This window comes from Mytilus galloprovincialis, chromosome 11, assembly GCF_965363235.1.
Source record: "Mytilus galloprovincialis chromosome 11, xbMytGall1.hap1.1, whole genome shotgun sequence".
Lineage (NCBI taxonomy): Eukaryota > Metazoa > Mollusca > Bivalvia > Mytilida > Mytilidae > Mytilus > Mytilus galloprovincialis.
In genome coordinates, this window is record NC_134848.1 from 44,661,710 (window position 1) to 44,678,137 (window position 16,428).

Sequence of the window (16,428 nt, forward strand, 5' to 3'; positions counted from 1 at the left end):
ATTAAAGAAAACAGATATAAGGATTCCAATCCAGACCCTCATGTATATTGTGCGAACATTCACTGATGTACATGTTCGACATTTCATAGACAAGGATCAGTATTTAAAACTGTGTTTTGTTTGTCTAATCTTCAAATCTTCTTTCTCTTTATATCACAATGATTTATCATAAAAGAAACAATTGAAGCATTTAAACTTGAAAGTTTATTAATCATTAATCTTTAACGTGTTAAATCGTGTAAACAAACTATAATATTCATTATATTACATATTTGGCTTTCATGAAGGTATGTTTTGTGTGTTTTTCTAATTTTAACTACTATTTAATATATTTCGTTATTTTTTGTCTATTTCTATATATCTGTTTATACATAAAATGGAAAAAAAGATCACTGAATTTAAAAATGATCGCAATGTTAATATATTATAGTCAATTGTTTCCCATGCTAACTTTCTCCCGAGTAAAGCATTTTTATTCCCCCCTGGGATTACCATTTCCCCCCTCTGAAAGATGACAATACGTTAACATATATCCATCTTTCCCCGGTGCTAATATATTTACCACAATATGGATTTCGCTAAATATAAGCATCAAATAACTGCCATTTATTGCACATATTTTTCGTATTTCTTGTAAACATTATTGATTCATGCCATGATGGAATGCTAAAATGATATGTGTTGGACATGATTTGCGTTGTTTAAATGATATGGGGACATACCATAAATGTGTGGATTTGGGCACCTATATTTTGTTGCAGAGATGTCGTTTGCATTCGAAAAAATTACCCCCCCCCCCCTCCTCGATATGTTACCCAGTCTAAATATTTGATTTATTCGCATGTCTTAAATGTAAACCGTCCTATTCATATTTGCTATGGATGATAAAATTCTTAACACTTCCATGGCAGGCATAAGTTTGATCTAATTTTCATAAAGTGTTTTGACCCATTGATATTTTGTAATTAACAATGCCTCCTGGCCACTGTTATATGATAGACTGAAATTGTCCATACATTCATATATTTTACATGCTGAAAAAAGGACATCGGTTTAAAACTTATTTATATGATGTGAATCTTAAACATTGAACTTTATTTGTGTGTAGTTGTCTGCGTCCAGTAACATGTACATGAAAGATTATATGATAATTGCAACACATTTCCACAAATCCTAGTACATTTCTGCATGGCAACTCGTCTGTCCCTAATGTTCATTTGGCTGTCTTCAAATTCGGTAGTCTTTAAACATCTCTATCAATCTATATATATATATGTCCATACACGTTTCCATTTTCAATTGACTATGTGTATTATACTCATAGCATCATGGCCAATCTATCGACACACCTACTAGTGATGTCTATCTGTCTAAAAGTCTGTTAGTGACATGCAATTTCTGTACAGTAAATGTTCACCAATCTGTATACGTGCTCATCAGTCTAACTTTATATCCAGGTTGTTTACATATCGACCAGTCATTCGACATATTCATCCATCAGTCTAGTTATGTCTGTTCGTGTGTCCACCCACGATGAATGTGTTGTAACTAGACTACATTTATGAAAAAAAAGGTTACTATCCATAAATACCAATAGATAATTAATATAAAAATGACGTCGCCAACGTAAAGTATTACAAGAGTATAAATAGAGAGCTTCTCGTGTTACTAGGTTCCAGCTACAATGTATATATATTCTGTGCGTTGGCCATACATGTACATGGCCTGTTTAAACAAATTGTATAGACACTACCATACAGGCAGTGGACCATCGGGTGCGGGATATTCACGCTGGGTTTAAGCCCTATTGGTGGCCTTTGGCTGTTATCAGTTCTTTGGTCGGGTTGTTGTCTCTTTGACATATTCCCTATTTTCATTCTCAATTTCATATCATTGGGTATGTGTGACAGATATTCCATGATAACAGTCATCTCATGACAGGTCCTTTAACTTTATGGTTAACACACACACACACAAATCTTGCATTACTTTTTTTACAGCTGACTTTAAGTACAGAACGTTATGGTTTGGAAAGATATAATATTCTTGTTTGCTGTATTGTCTCTAACATTAGATTGGTCAAGAGGAAATCTGTTCAGTCCGAAACGTAAGTATCTTATAAAACATATGTTCAGATGTCAACGTCAGCGGTTGTTACTATACTAAAAAGAACAAGAACTGCTAACCCTTTCATAGTACCAGATTTTAGCATAGTTCTTTTAAAATCAAGAAATTTTAAAATTTGTATATCGGATAACATGCAAAATATACGAAGCAAGAACGCCAAATAAAAAAAGAAAAACTGAGTATACGAAATCAAAACTTAGCTAGGCCGTCATGCGGGAAGCCAGGGTCTATCGGAATGCAGTCATCGTCCGATCCAGAAAGTCAACACAAGAAATAGGACAGTCGAAGTTTCAGGTAATATGTCTAAGCATATGCCATTGGATCTAGGACCGATATTTTTCTTAATCGATGATGCTAAAGTCCGTTGTGGCATGCAATGATATAACACGTATGACCTCTTACATGTACATGTAACCGAAGTTATATCTTCTTTTTTCCTAATAATTATGTATGGGGGATAGATGATGATACTAGGTAAGTATGTGCTCCTTAAGGTGGTACCTAACACTACAGGGAGATAACTCTGTAAAGTCTTCTTAACGTTTTAATTACGTTGTGTTGTAAAAGGAATATTAAGCTTCTCGATGATCAAAATTGGTGCTTGTCAAATTGCTACGTAACCAGTGTAATTTTTGTGACAAAACGGTTGGTTTTTGTTAAAGTGTCAAAGTAAATACTGCGACAAAATTTTATGAAAATTAAACGAGCCAAATTAATTTTAGTGAAAGTGTTGGGTACCACCTTAAAAGAGAAATTAAAAACAGGCATAGGACAGCTTGCCAGCTTATGTGTGATGCATTCAAATAATTGATATCGATCCGTTTAAGCTTTTAATTTTGTCATTTGTTCCTCAGAGTTCAATATTTTTGTGATTTTAATTTTAATTTTATTTACAGTGGTCTTAAACAGTTGTAACAGGAATACAATAACCATTACTATAAATAATGCTACAGATGGTGGAATAGTGTACATTCTAGGTTCAGGTCCCGGATGTAACCGTTCAACATTCTCGGGATATAATACATATTCTTTTGATTTCTCATCCTGCAACGTTATATGGGTAAGTAGCGAGTTTAGTAATGAAATGCAATGTTATAATAAAAATGAGTGGAAGTGTATAAAAATAAGGAGATGTGGTATGTATGATTTTTATGAGACAACTCTCCACATAGCCCAAATGACACAAAAATTATCAACTAACGTTCATCGTACGGCTTTCAACAATGAGTAAGACCCTTATTGCACAGTCAGTTTTAAAGAGCCCTGAAATGAAAAATGTGGTATGATTTTAAATGAGAAAACTATCCACGAAAGTTCAAATGAAGTTGATAAAAGCAATTATAGGCGACAACCGTACAACCTTCAGCAATGAGAAAAATAAACATACTGTAAAGTCTGCTATAAAAGTCCGTGACATAAACAATATGAAATATTTCAGTTGAATAGACAAGACAGACTCTTGACTTGGGAGACTCCTGACCTGCTTATAGTTGAAGGCCGTATGGTCACCTATAGATGTTAATTTCTGTGTCATTTTGGTCTCTTGTGGAGAGTTGTCTCATTGGCAATCATACCCCATCATCTTTTTTTATATTTTTTTTTATACTTCAAGAATGTACATGGAATGCGGTATTGAAGTGTATTAATAATAAAAAAAATATATCGCATGATATACTGTACATCCACAATTCCCAGGTCCGACTAGACCACGATCGCACCCAGCTCACCGCGATCTAAAACAAATTCAGATCGTGGTGAGCTCGCAGGATGAGGGGCATGAAAATGTAATTCGTTTTAATCACGTTGCTATTGCGTCCTCATTACGCCTCTACAACGATCCCGCTACGATTTTGTCACGTTCTCATCACGCTTATTCTGTTACCATACTGCGATTATCACGATCTTTCTAACCCCATCACGTCCTCACGAGGACCATACCACGATTTATCCGATTGCAACACGATCATACCACGTTCATACCGCGATCTTACTACGCACTCTGCAATAACGTCAACATCGTGTTCCATATAAATACTGTATCATTCCTTCTATTTCTCATTGATACGTAGAGTTTCTCGGAGACAACTCAGTAAGCAACTAATATCTACGCAAGGGTGAGGTTAGAGGTAGACTCAGAGGAAAGTCTGATTGTAAAGAATCATGATGTCGGACCGACCAATACAACCTGAATCACAACTTATTGCTGCTCCCATCAAGATCCAATGACATTGCTTTAGTGAACGATAGTAGGCATGACACATATATGTGTCAATAATGATTGAGTCGTTAGAGATAAGGGTTAAGAGATCCAAATTACACACCTAGACAAACAAAAGCTGGAGAGCTTTTATAAATTTTATATGACAATGACAATGAGCATGATGATCGTAGTTTGAACGTACGTGTACATGTAGCCGGGTCGTAAGAACCGCGTGATTAGGATGGCATGGGCGTACTGAAATCGTATAATGGTTTTGAACAGCGTAGTATAAGCGTGGTATACACGTGGTATAGTCATAGTGGAAGCGTGTTTGGTTTTCGGTAAGAACGTGATGGTCGAAGTAAAGTCGCTGTGAGATCGTAGGGCTGCTCCTCGACTAGAATCGCACTTTCGCTACGCTGTCCCAACGATCTTTTCATTATGTTCTTAGATCGAAATGCGATCGTGGCCTTGTGTGACTGCAGTACTAGATAATGAGGTTGGTTGATTTTTTTTATATTCAATGTCCAGTTGCAAGTCTTTCATTAATATTCAGAACGATCGTACTTTGACATTCTGGAAGCAGTAAATTTAGTTTTCTATGACAGGAATAGGAAAAATAAAATAAGCAGATGTGATAGGGTTAGGCCTAAATTAAAATATTGTTTGTTTGCCCTTTTCCGACCCTATGTTTTGAAACAGGGTATTTAGGTAGGTAAAATATTTTATTTTTTTCCCCAAAAAAATAACTTGGCTCGGTATATTATTTGTCATGGGTAGGCAGGTAGGTAAAATATTTTATTTTATAGATACAAAATCTGCATAATGTCATTTTTTTGTCCGTTTGTTTTTGCAAATAAGTTTTCCGCTGGGACTATTAGTTTTGAAAAAAAAATATATAAGAGATAACTTTGTACTGGTAAGATAATGTCCGGGCAGACATAAATTACTAGTAGAAAAAGTCCCTAGAGTGTTACAAATTTCGTGTGTGCCTTTTTTTCCAATAAAAATGCTTTAAGACTTAAAACTCAATTGTCACGTATTTTGCATCACATTTATAAATGATCTGTATGGAAAACTTGGCGATTTTACTGCCAGATATTCTCCACTTTACAGGGTTTTGTCACTTTTGGTTCATGTCAGATATAAATAATTTAGCGGCATCGTTAAATAATCATTCTGATATGCGGATCACAAAAGGCCATCCCTACATAGAATACAACGTCCGTTTACAAATTAGTTTGTACACACGTAAATACTTTTGTATCAAACGAACTTTTTTGTAAATGAACCCTGCTCTTTAAGTTTAAAGGTACAGAGTAACGTACTTCATATCATGATTTCAGAAAGCGTTCAACATCGATTTCAAACAAATGCTTTGAAACTTCAAATGCAAGTGTTCATGTCAAACGCTCAGGTGATACCAAACGGACTGGACCTTATACGTAAAGATAAAACCCGAGGATTCCGGTAAAAAAGTTTTGAGCGGGAAATACAAATATAAGATTTTTGGTAGGAACGAAAAAATAAAATAAAATAAAATCTTGCTGGTAAATACAAATAAAAGATTTTCAGGCGGAACGAATTGATAGGGTCGGTCGGTAAAGGGCAAACAAACAATATTTTAATTTAAGCCTTACCCATGAGACTAATATACACAAGCTTCCAAATTACATGGACTGTAAGTCAACGTACGGCCTTCATTAGCCAGTAAAACCAATTGCAAATGTATATTCTCCTTAAAAAAATATCTTTTTTATTCTTGACTATAATAACCAGTGTATCTCTTATTATTGAAAGAGAGAAATATTCCAAATTCACAAGTCGAAAATGAACCGACAACGTCATGGCCAAAAAAAAAGAAAAAGACCATCAGTCAAACAACAGTACACAAACCACAACATAGACAACTAAAGACTAACCAGCACAGACCTAACCAAAAACACTTCGGTGATCCAGGTACTCCGGAAGGGTAAGAAGATCATGCTCTACATGTGGCACCCATCGTGTTGCGTATGTTTGTACAACCCAGTGATAAGTCTAGTTTGGTAGGTCATATAAAATATATTATTGAAATGTATATTTAACAGGGAAGAGCGTTTAGGATTGTTATCCAGAGGAAATCTTTGTACCAGACTGGGGATGATAAAATTATACCGATTAATTGTATAGCTGATTTAAGTGACATTAATGTACAGGCCGGCTTAAATATTGTGTAGGTATAAATTCAAACAACATTGATAAGCATCCATACGTCTATCGAAAGATCAGCAAATCTTTGATAGAACCTTCAACCCTTATTGGCAAGCACAGAGTGAGAAATTATTGGGTAGCGAAGTTCAAAGATAATATATCGATTCAAATGTAGTAGAACAACTACTATTAATTTTAGAGAGCATTTTGTCGGCTGCGCGTAAATAATTGAAATTATAGTAATATGACAGATAACAAATTTTCAACAAAACTGTATACTAGTATTAGACTAAGTATGATTGGGAAAATCGTCTTAACGGTATGGAAACAAGTTGTATTTGAGCGGAAATAACTGAAACACGACCGTGAAGCTGAAAAGTATTTAAACTTAATTTAAAACAGACTGTAAGAACTCATTCACCCCTATCGATTGATTCAGTGTTCAACTGAATGACCAATCATGTTGCTTTTTTCTCAGGTAGTGACATTCAAATGGCATTTCCAAACGCACTGTATCCAATAATTTGAACAAAAAATATAACACATACAATGTACCAAAAGACAGTATGACTGAAAGGGCGTTTTATTACTTCGTCTCGACCGACATTCTTTCTGGTTTTTTTTTTCTTCTGAAATACATACGACATGCTTCTATGTAACGGAAATGATGTACGAAGCAAAAATATACACACTACATTTTGTGTTTCTGGCATACACATATTTTATTTCATTAAAGCGAGTGTACTCTGCCTTTTTTCTGTATAAATATATTTGTTTTCTCATCACTAAAACATTGACACTACAGACCTGGACAAGATGACACACTTCAAACAGTAACAACTAAACCTGCAGCATACATGACACTTCTAAGTAACGGAAATGACGTACGAGGAAAAATGGTTCAACTTACAGATTCTATAACTCTCAATATAGAGCTGTTTGACCAGTATAAAGGTATTGTTCAAACTTTGTGTATGTCTTATATGATATATTCTGTAAATTTTGATATAATAATTTCATTTTTAATGTTATTTTCGAAAGATGTTAAAATCAATGCGTTTGAAACTGGGTGACATAATAACTTTTATAAAGAGGCTAAAAGACAAAGATATCAAATGTGGTGAGCCTTCTCATATTTAAATTCTTAGTATTTTGAATCAATATCAAAAAGCTTTGTCTTCTTTTTACGAGCATTGTATGGTGAATCCTTTTTGTTTCGGATAACAAAAGATAAATGGCGAATCTTCCTCTATGATTGGACACAGTCAACCTTATCGGGGCTTGTTCCACTCTTCCCTCACTACCACAACTGACCATTAGGCCCATCCGGAACACTCGGGACACTCTTGGTATAGTTTATATAGCCTAGTATTTTAGCCTTGCTGTCTTTCATCCTGTTTTGTGTTTTGAAATGGTATTATCAGTTTTACTTCGATTTATGAGCTTTAAATGTTCTCGGTATCTTACACCTTTTTTTCATGAAAAAACTTTAGAATGATATATAATGTACTTTTTGTAGGTGACTTTGACATTAAAGCCAGCACATGTACAGCATCTACTATTACCATAGTCGATAGAGGGTATGTTTTGTATTCAACAACTCTTGTCAGGCTTGTATTTTTGTAGACCACAATTACAATATTCAAATCTGTATCAAGAGTTTCCGTTCTCTTTAAAAGGAAGATGGATTCTTTTCTGGCGTCAAACAGCATTTTCATACTGGCTTTTGTCGGTTAACTAATTAGTAACACGACTTGAGTCAAACATTGATTAAGTTACTTGTCCTTTTCAGTTTTATATTATTTTCATTAAATTTAAACACCAAAGTAATACATGTACAATATATGTCATTTTGTGTATAGATAGATGACCCATTGAAACAACATCTGATACAAAAATTTAATAATACTTTTAGATATTTTGATGATATATTGGCTCTTAATAATAACGACTTCAGCATGTATACTAAAGAAATTTATCCTGTTGAACTTATTTTAAATAAAGCTAATACTAACAATGACCACTGCCCTTTCCTCGATCTTGATATCTATATCATTAACGGAAAGCTTAATACTTAAATTTATAATAAAAGAGATGATTTTTCATTTCCTATCGGTAATTGTCCATTTTTAGATGGTGACGTTCCCTTGTCACCATTTGACGGTATTTATATATCTAAACTTGTACGATTCGCTCGTGTATGTAACAACGTTTTAGAGAGGAATTTATGTATTACTAAAAAATTATTACACCAGGGTTTTCGATATCACAAACTAGTCAAAACTTTTACTAAATTTTATCATCGGTACAAAGACATCATTCGTAAATATAGCGCAACATGCAGACTTCTTAAATTCTTAAACGTTCAGGTATTTCACATCCAATCTTTTATGGTAATATTATTTATAGTGCACAAAAATGTCTACCTCAGAAGCTTACAAAACCTTCAAATAGACTTTTTAAGAAGGGATATAGTTACGATACTGTTGTCAGGTCATTAAAGATTGCATATTTTGGCTTTAATATTTATTCACTTATAGGGTCTTTGCTTAGGAACTAAACACATTTATTTAAAAACCAGCTGTTGGCATGACACGGGTTATGTTCTTCTTATATATGTTATGATGGTATACTAAACCCCTAACGGGAGGGATTATGCCTGATATTCATATGATGACGACATAATCTTTCAGTCAGTTTAATTGAAGTCTGGAGCTGGCATGTCAGTTAACTGCCAGTAGTCTGTTGTTATTTATGTATTATTGTCATTTTGTTTATGTTCTTTTGTTACATCTTCTGATATCAGACTCGGACTTCTCTTGAACTGAATTGTAATGTGCGTATTGTTATGGGTTTACTTTTCTACATTGGCTAGAGGTATAAGTGGAGGGATGAGATCTCATAAACATGTTTAACCCCGCTGCATTTTTGCGCCTGTCCCAAGTCAGAAGCCTCTGGCCTTTGTTATCATGTTTTACTTTCAATTTTAATTTCTTGTGTATAAATTGGAGTTTAGTATGGCCTTCATTATCACTGAACTGATATTCATATTTGTTAAGGGGCCAGCTGAGAAGGACGCCTCCGGGTGTGGTAATTTCTTGCTGCATTGAAGACCTATTGGTGATCTTCTGCTGTTGTCTGTTCTATGGTCGGGTTGTTGTCTCTTTAACACATTCCCCATTTTCATTCTCAATTTTATATACATTATTGTAAATTCAGAAATTAGTGCAAAGGCGACTCCTTGAGTATCGCAATAAATTAAAATAAATTCGCATACTTTATATGGCCTTTTGAACCTTTAAGAATTCAAATGTCTCTGATGAGTCGCTTGTTGAATATATTTTAATCCTGGTATCTATATGATGATTTTCTTAATGTTAATTCTTAAAAAATCGCACAAGTAAATGCGATGGGGAATTTCATAATTTATTAATAGAATTAGTTAGCATTACATTACATTTAAATTACAATACATTTACATTTACATTACATTAACATTACATTTAAATGTACATACATGTACATTACATTACATTTACATGTCCATTACATGTCCATTTACATGTACATTACATGTAAATTACATCTACATGTACATTACATTACATGTACATCACATTTACATGTACATTACATTAACATGTACATAACATTTACATGTACATTACATTCACATGTACATTACATTTACATGTACATCCACATTACATGTACATGTATATCTACATTACATGTACATTACATTTACATGTACTTTACTGGTACATGTCATTACAGGTACATATACTTTACAGGTACATAACATTTACCTGTACATTACATTTACCTTTACATTACATTCACATGTACATTACATTTACATGTACATAACATTAACATGTATATAACATTAACATGTATATAACATTTACATGTACATTACATTTACAAGTACATTACATTTACAAGTACATTACATTTACAAGTACATTACATGTACATTACATTTACAAGTACATTACATGTACATTACATTAACATGTACATTACATTTACATGTTCATTACAATTACATTACGTAACATGTACATTAAATTTACATTTACTTTTACATTTGTATATATATATATACATCAACATTTACATTCATGTGACATTTACTTAGTACACAATTCTATTACAGCTGTTCAGTAGACACAGACTTGTTTCCTTCTTTCTCCAAACCAAGAGTAGGCTTCATAACTAGTACATTCAGAGCCTTCGTACCAACGGAACAAACCGGAAGTATACTGTCCTTACAGTTCTCTTGTACCTTAGACATCTGTTTAAAGTCATGTATAACGGTATGTACACATTTGCACTTAGAAGGCCATTGGATGTTTAACTATAACATTTTCGTAAATGTCTTGTATTTTGAATAGTTTTATGCATTGAAGTTTCAATATTGAAAAAAACTTTTTTTGACAGTCTCACATAGACTGATTCTGATACTATACTTTTTATCCATATGTATGCACTGTAAAACACATGCAGTGTATGTACACATATGTAAGGCATGCAAAATTTACATATTAGTATATGCTTATTGTGGTTTCGTTTTTAAAAATATTTAAAAGAATTGACACTTCAGTGTTTGTAAACAACTTGACCTTGCACACATAAATACATAAAATACTTGCCCACGTACATATAAAGTAATACTTTTTGTTTGTTTTTGTTTTTTGTCGTTGAGTTGTTGTCTCATTGATTGATTAATCATTATGATTACAGTTTTTAGATGAACAGCAAACTAAGTTTACAAGATCTCTCTCTTTGCTTTCAATGATAAGATCACATAACGTTACATAGACTTGTATTTTTACAGACGCATTGTCCAAACAGAACTGGTGGTTACGGACGAAAAAGGAGAGGATATGGTAAGCACGCCAACGTAACATATGACCAGCTACTTGTAAGCTCAGCACTCATGATATCTGTTGACGACGGTGTCAAAATAGAAGGTGAATAATATCAGGGACCATTATACTAAGTGATAGAATTAGGGGGAGTGGGGCTAAGGGTGCCAGCCCCCTTTTTGTGGGAAAAATTTAGTTGATTATTTCAGTGCGGCAGATTTATAGAATTTCTGGATCCTCCATAAGTACTATTATGACCCTGCTAATGTATAGGTGATATATAGTGTGGAATCTCAAGGTCTCCTAAATCAGTGCTAAATTAAGATTTAGCCAGTGTATAGAAATGTTATTGACTGACATTCTCCAATATCATGAATACACACACACATGAGAATTTCAACTCGTATACTACAAGTAGTACTATGAAGTCAGAGATTTATCTGGATTTATCATGTCCAAATTGAATTCGGCTTGAGTTTATTCTCGGTACTGTAATATGCAATTGTTTTAAAATTTCGAATTTAAAAAATTTATGCAGTCCTCTTTCAACTATAATTGACTGTATAACCAACTATACGGTATGGGTTTTCTCATTGGTTAAGGCCGTAGGGTTGCCTCTAATTGCTTATATACAATTAATTTGAACTTTGAGGAACAATTGTCTCATTCACAATCATACCCCATTCCCTTGTATCTTTTTGTTATTGGCGTGTTTCATGTTGCTAAGCATTTTGTTTTCTATATTGTGTTACGATAAAAAAATTTTTTATCTTAGTTGTAACATTGGTAACCCTACCACATCTTCTTATTTTATCATTCATAAATATATATTACACCTATGTGTTTTATATTCTTTGTAGGTAACGACTCAGAGAAAACAATATGTATGGAGAGATCAGTCTTTATTGTGTGTTTAGTAGTTATGCTTGTTTTGCTTCTCCTGACAATCTACTTTGGTGTTATGGCCTGTCGTTGGAGACACAAGGCTATAGAGAGAAAAGAACAAAAATCGACTTTCGATGAAAGATTATATAACGAAGAATGTAGCACTTTCAATAATCTGCCATATGCCTCTTTTCTTTCGGACAACAACAGCAGCACACATTCCGATCAATATGGCTTTGATGTGGAAGAGAGTTCCGAATGTTCTACTTCTACTTCAACTTCTACAGAATCAGTTCATTTTGTTCCAAAAGAACTAAAGCATGTTCAGTTTGTTTAGTTGTGATTATTACAAACTATGTGTAAATAACACAATTGTGCAAAAATAAAGTATTTATAATTTATAGAAAAGTAAATTATCTTCCAATGTTAATGCAGTTCATATGGGTAATATGGATTTATACTTCCGGGAGAAATCCCATGCAATACAATAAGGGATCTTTAAGGAATATTTAAAAGAAAAGTTGTGAGCATATAATCAAAAAATCTGTCCAACGTTAACAAAAATAAATGAGTAAGGAGATTTTAGAATTATAGTCTATGTGATTACTCGGTGATATGGCTTTTTATCTAACAGTACATTGTAATATACAGTTTGGATGTCGTCATCTGCTTCAAGTCAACAAGTTCTTGAACAATGTCCATATGAAATCATCGCTAAGGAGGTAAGAAAGATACCAGAAGGACATTCAAACTCATAGATCGAAAAAAAAACTAACAACGTTATGGCTAAAAAAATGAAAGAAGATAGACTAACAATAGTATACAAGACACAACATAGAAAACTAAAGACTAAACAATATGAAACCCACTAAAACCTGGGGGTGATCGTAGGTGCCCCAGAAGGGTAAGCAGATCCTGCTCCACATGTGGCACCCATAGTATTGTTCATTTCATTACAAAACTAGTAAATTGTATAATTCGGTAGATCACATTCGTAGAAAGGGAATATTATTGAAGTTTCGACATTGAACATATCCGATATTACTAGGTTAACGGTCAACCAACTCATAATGGCGTCCTTAAAACTTGCAAAGCGATGATTTTGTTTTCACTATTTGGAACTCTTGGTTTAAAAGATTCCTTGTGAGCAGCAACCCTCTATCAAGAAAACCAATAAAGGAAATGCAAGCTCGAAAATATGGTGTCAATTTGGAGATATATGTTGTGTGTGCAGGCGCTGCTGGAATATTGCTACATAGAAATGGAGAGTTTACAATCGGGAAGATGAAATCATCGCTTTTGACTCACAAAGTATGTTCAAAACTAGTATGGTTATTCCTGAATTGTTTTGATACCCTGCTTAAGGGACAAAGTGGGACATTATATTTTTCGGTACATGCATGTGAGTCTGGCCGTCCGTTCGTCTCTCCATCTGCCATGCTTCAGGTTAAACTTTTTGGTCAAGGTAGTAATCGGAATTTTGGGTCCAGTGACCATAATGCTCTTTGACTTCCTATTTTATTCGGGCTTTCTAATTATTTTGATGCGTGGGTAACTGGTAAGTCTTTTGAAGTCTAAACGTATGTGTTGAGTTAATGTGAGTACTCTCAGTACTGCTGTTTTGGTGTTGGGATGTAGAATACCCGACCACGTCCACTGGGTGTTTATTATAAGATGTTTTTATATATGTATCCATCTGATCATGATGAGATCAACCTTTTTCAATTGATTTTTTTAGTTTGTTCTAATTTTGTTTTGTTACACAACTGTCCCAGGTTAAAGGAGGTTTGGGTACCCATTAACATGTTTAATCCTGCCACATTATAGATGTACCTTTTGTTTTCTTAGTTATAAATTATGTTCCCGTGCAAGATAAAAATATAACATATCATAACAGAATTGACTGTACTATAGGACTTATTTCGACAGAAAATTATATTTAATTTTTTAATGAATTTTTCAATCCCCCCCCCCCAAAAAAAAAAGGCAAAGTTACTGATTAATGAAATATTGTGATTATGACTATGCTGTTTTGTAATTAAATTAATGCGTTAAGATATTTGTAACGTTATTAAGAGTCAAATTGACCATGTATACATGTATCTAACTCGGAGAATGCATCCCTCTCAGTGTCCAATTTCTCACTGGCAAGGATGGTGAGTACCACCAACGTTTAGCAGTGGATACCGATATCACGACAAAATTCAAATCTAACCAGAAGCTTTAAATAAAATCGGCGTGCCAAAAACAAAAGCAAAAGCTCTTTTAAATCTTATAACCGACAAGTACATACATTTACACAGCAAAAATACACAATACTGACACCGGTGATACTAATATTAAAAAGACATTAAACAGTCATATATTTCGTGCTCAGAAAAAAAAACCTATCACAACTTATAAAATACTAAGAAAACAGAATAGACACAACAAGAACGGAAGTAAATAAGTAGCACTTGTTTCAAAGATACAGTCAACACAAAAATAAATACGAATCACACACATTGCAATGGCATGAGTTGACATTCCGTAAGTTTATAAGTCTCCTTAATAGAGTAAAATTAGTTCAGATCATCTGAAGCGGTTAAAAATCATTCTGGTTAATGCGATATAAGACAATTTAGAGCTTGGCATATTACATGCACATCATCCCTTAACCTTTTTGATTACCAGTATTTTCTGTAGTTTTGTTACTGTTTAATGAACCTATTCCCTACCTAATAGTATACTTGTTCATGCGCGTATGTATTTGTTTTCTTTTTTACTTTTTGCTTTCGAAAATCATAGAAAAAAAAAAACACTTAAAATTTGAATGTCTAAATCATACATACGTGTACGCGATGCCATTTTTATAGAAATATTTTTTTAAATAGTAACAAGGGAATACACTTGTATGTGATTTAACTTGTTCGCATAAAAAGTTAATCAACAATAAAGTGTGTATACGCATGCAAAAGACCTAAATTCAGACATTTGTGAAGTTTTACAAACTGTAATGCGTGAAAAAACACCATTATTGCAACTTTATGGATTAAGGTATACTCAATTGGTAGGTCTTCCTATGTTAGTTTCAGACACAACATCTGAACACTATTTGCCGCTAAAGCAAAAAATTCCAAAATGGTACAATTTTCATCTTCATTAAAACCAAACGATAGAGGTGGGAAAATACCCAAAAGTCGGAAACAAACGTGCAATGCTATGGGAAATCGACCATTAGTTAGACAAACAGCAGTCCACAAAACACGAAGTAATGTAGATGTGTAATGTTTTTTCTGTGAGAAAAATATTTTTTGCCATTTTAACTGAATTTTATGATGAGAATTTACGAAACCAACTATAGTGACGAATATAAACAGAGTTGTTTCTATTGGTCTTTTTCATGATCTTTCATTTCTGTATTCTTTTTTTTTTTAGGGGGGGGGGAATTTTCTATATTCTTTATATTTTTAATTTGCATTCCGTTTGGTCTTCCTCTATTTTTCTCTATTCTTATTTTTTTGTAATTCATTCTGCGCATTTCCCACAAGTTTTTGTAGTCCAAATTCCCTGTCAGACCCTCTTGTAAATACCGGATAACGGTTGAATTTTGAAAAAAAGGTTAAATGAAGAAGAGGAGAGATAAAGTTTACTTTGTCAACTCGCCATGAAAAAAAAGAAATGTGTCACAAACCAGTAACTTTCAATTCAATTTATTTTAGTGTAAAAAGAAAAATATGAATATTACAATTTTCAGGGTTAAGCCACGTGGGAAATGAATATTTTGAACAATTTTCATCCAATATTTATAATACGTTCAATTGAACCATCACATTCCAAACAACCCCCAACATTTATTTATAAATAAGGTCTCTGTCATTACCTGTATATAACCTATAGACAGTTTGTCACTTTTTACATTTTCCTGTACTATATGTTCCCGTCTATCTCTACAGGTAAGCGTCTAACAATAGAGGTATGCGCTTTGATTTAATTATTTTAAATTATTTTAATCCCTCATTTAAAGACATTAATTATAAATGTGACAAATTGTCCTCTGGGGGTTATCTTAATCTCCCCCCCTTATATAATATTTTTTTGAGAGGGGAAATGTCCTGATTGTATTTCAGATTACCATTTAAAAGAGGGTCTCACTTTGTTTTTATTTAA

General features: G+C 33.4%; 1 protein-coding gene across 1 annotated transcript; it reads left to right on the plus strand.

The window, feature by feature from the left end:
• The first annotated feature begins 1,998 nt into the window (after positions 1 to 1,998).
• LOC143051178 (uncharacterized) lies at positions 1,999 to 12,813 on the plus strand. The gene is made up of 8 exons (XM_076224172.1): positions 1,999 to 2,107; positions 3,024 to 3,187; positions 6,418 to 6,542; positions 7,326 to 7,474; positions 8,040 to 8,100; positions 10,683 to 10,842; positions 11,364 to 11,499; positions 12,255 to 12,813. The coding sequence occupies exons 1-8, from the start codon at positions 2,023 to 2,025 to the stop codon at positions 12,614 to 12,616; spliced, it is 1,242 nt and encodes a 413-aa protein (XP_076080287.1). The 5' UTR covers positions 1,999 to 2,022; the 3' UTR covers positions 12,617 to 12,813.
• The last annotated feature ends 3,615 nt before the right edge of the window (positions 12,814 to 16,428 follow it).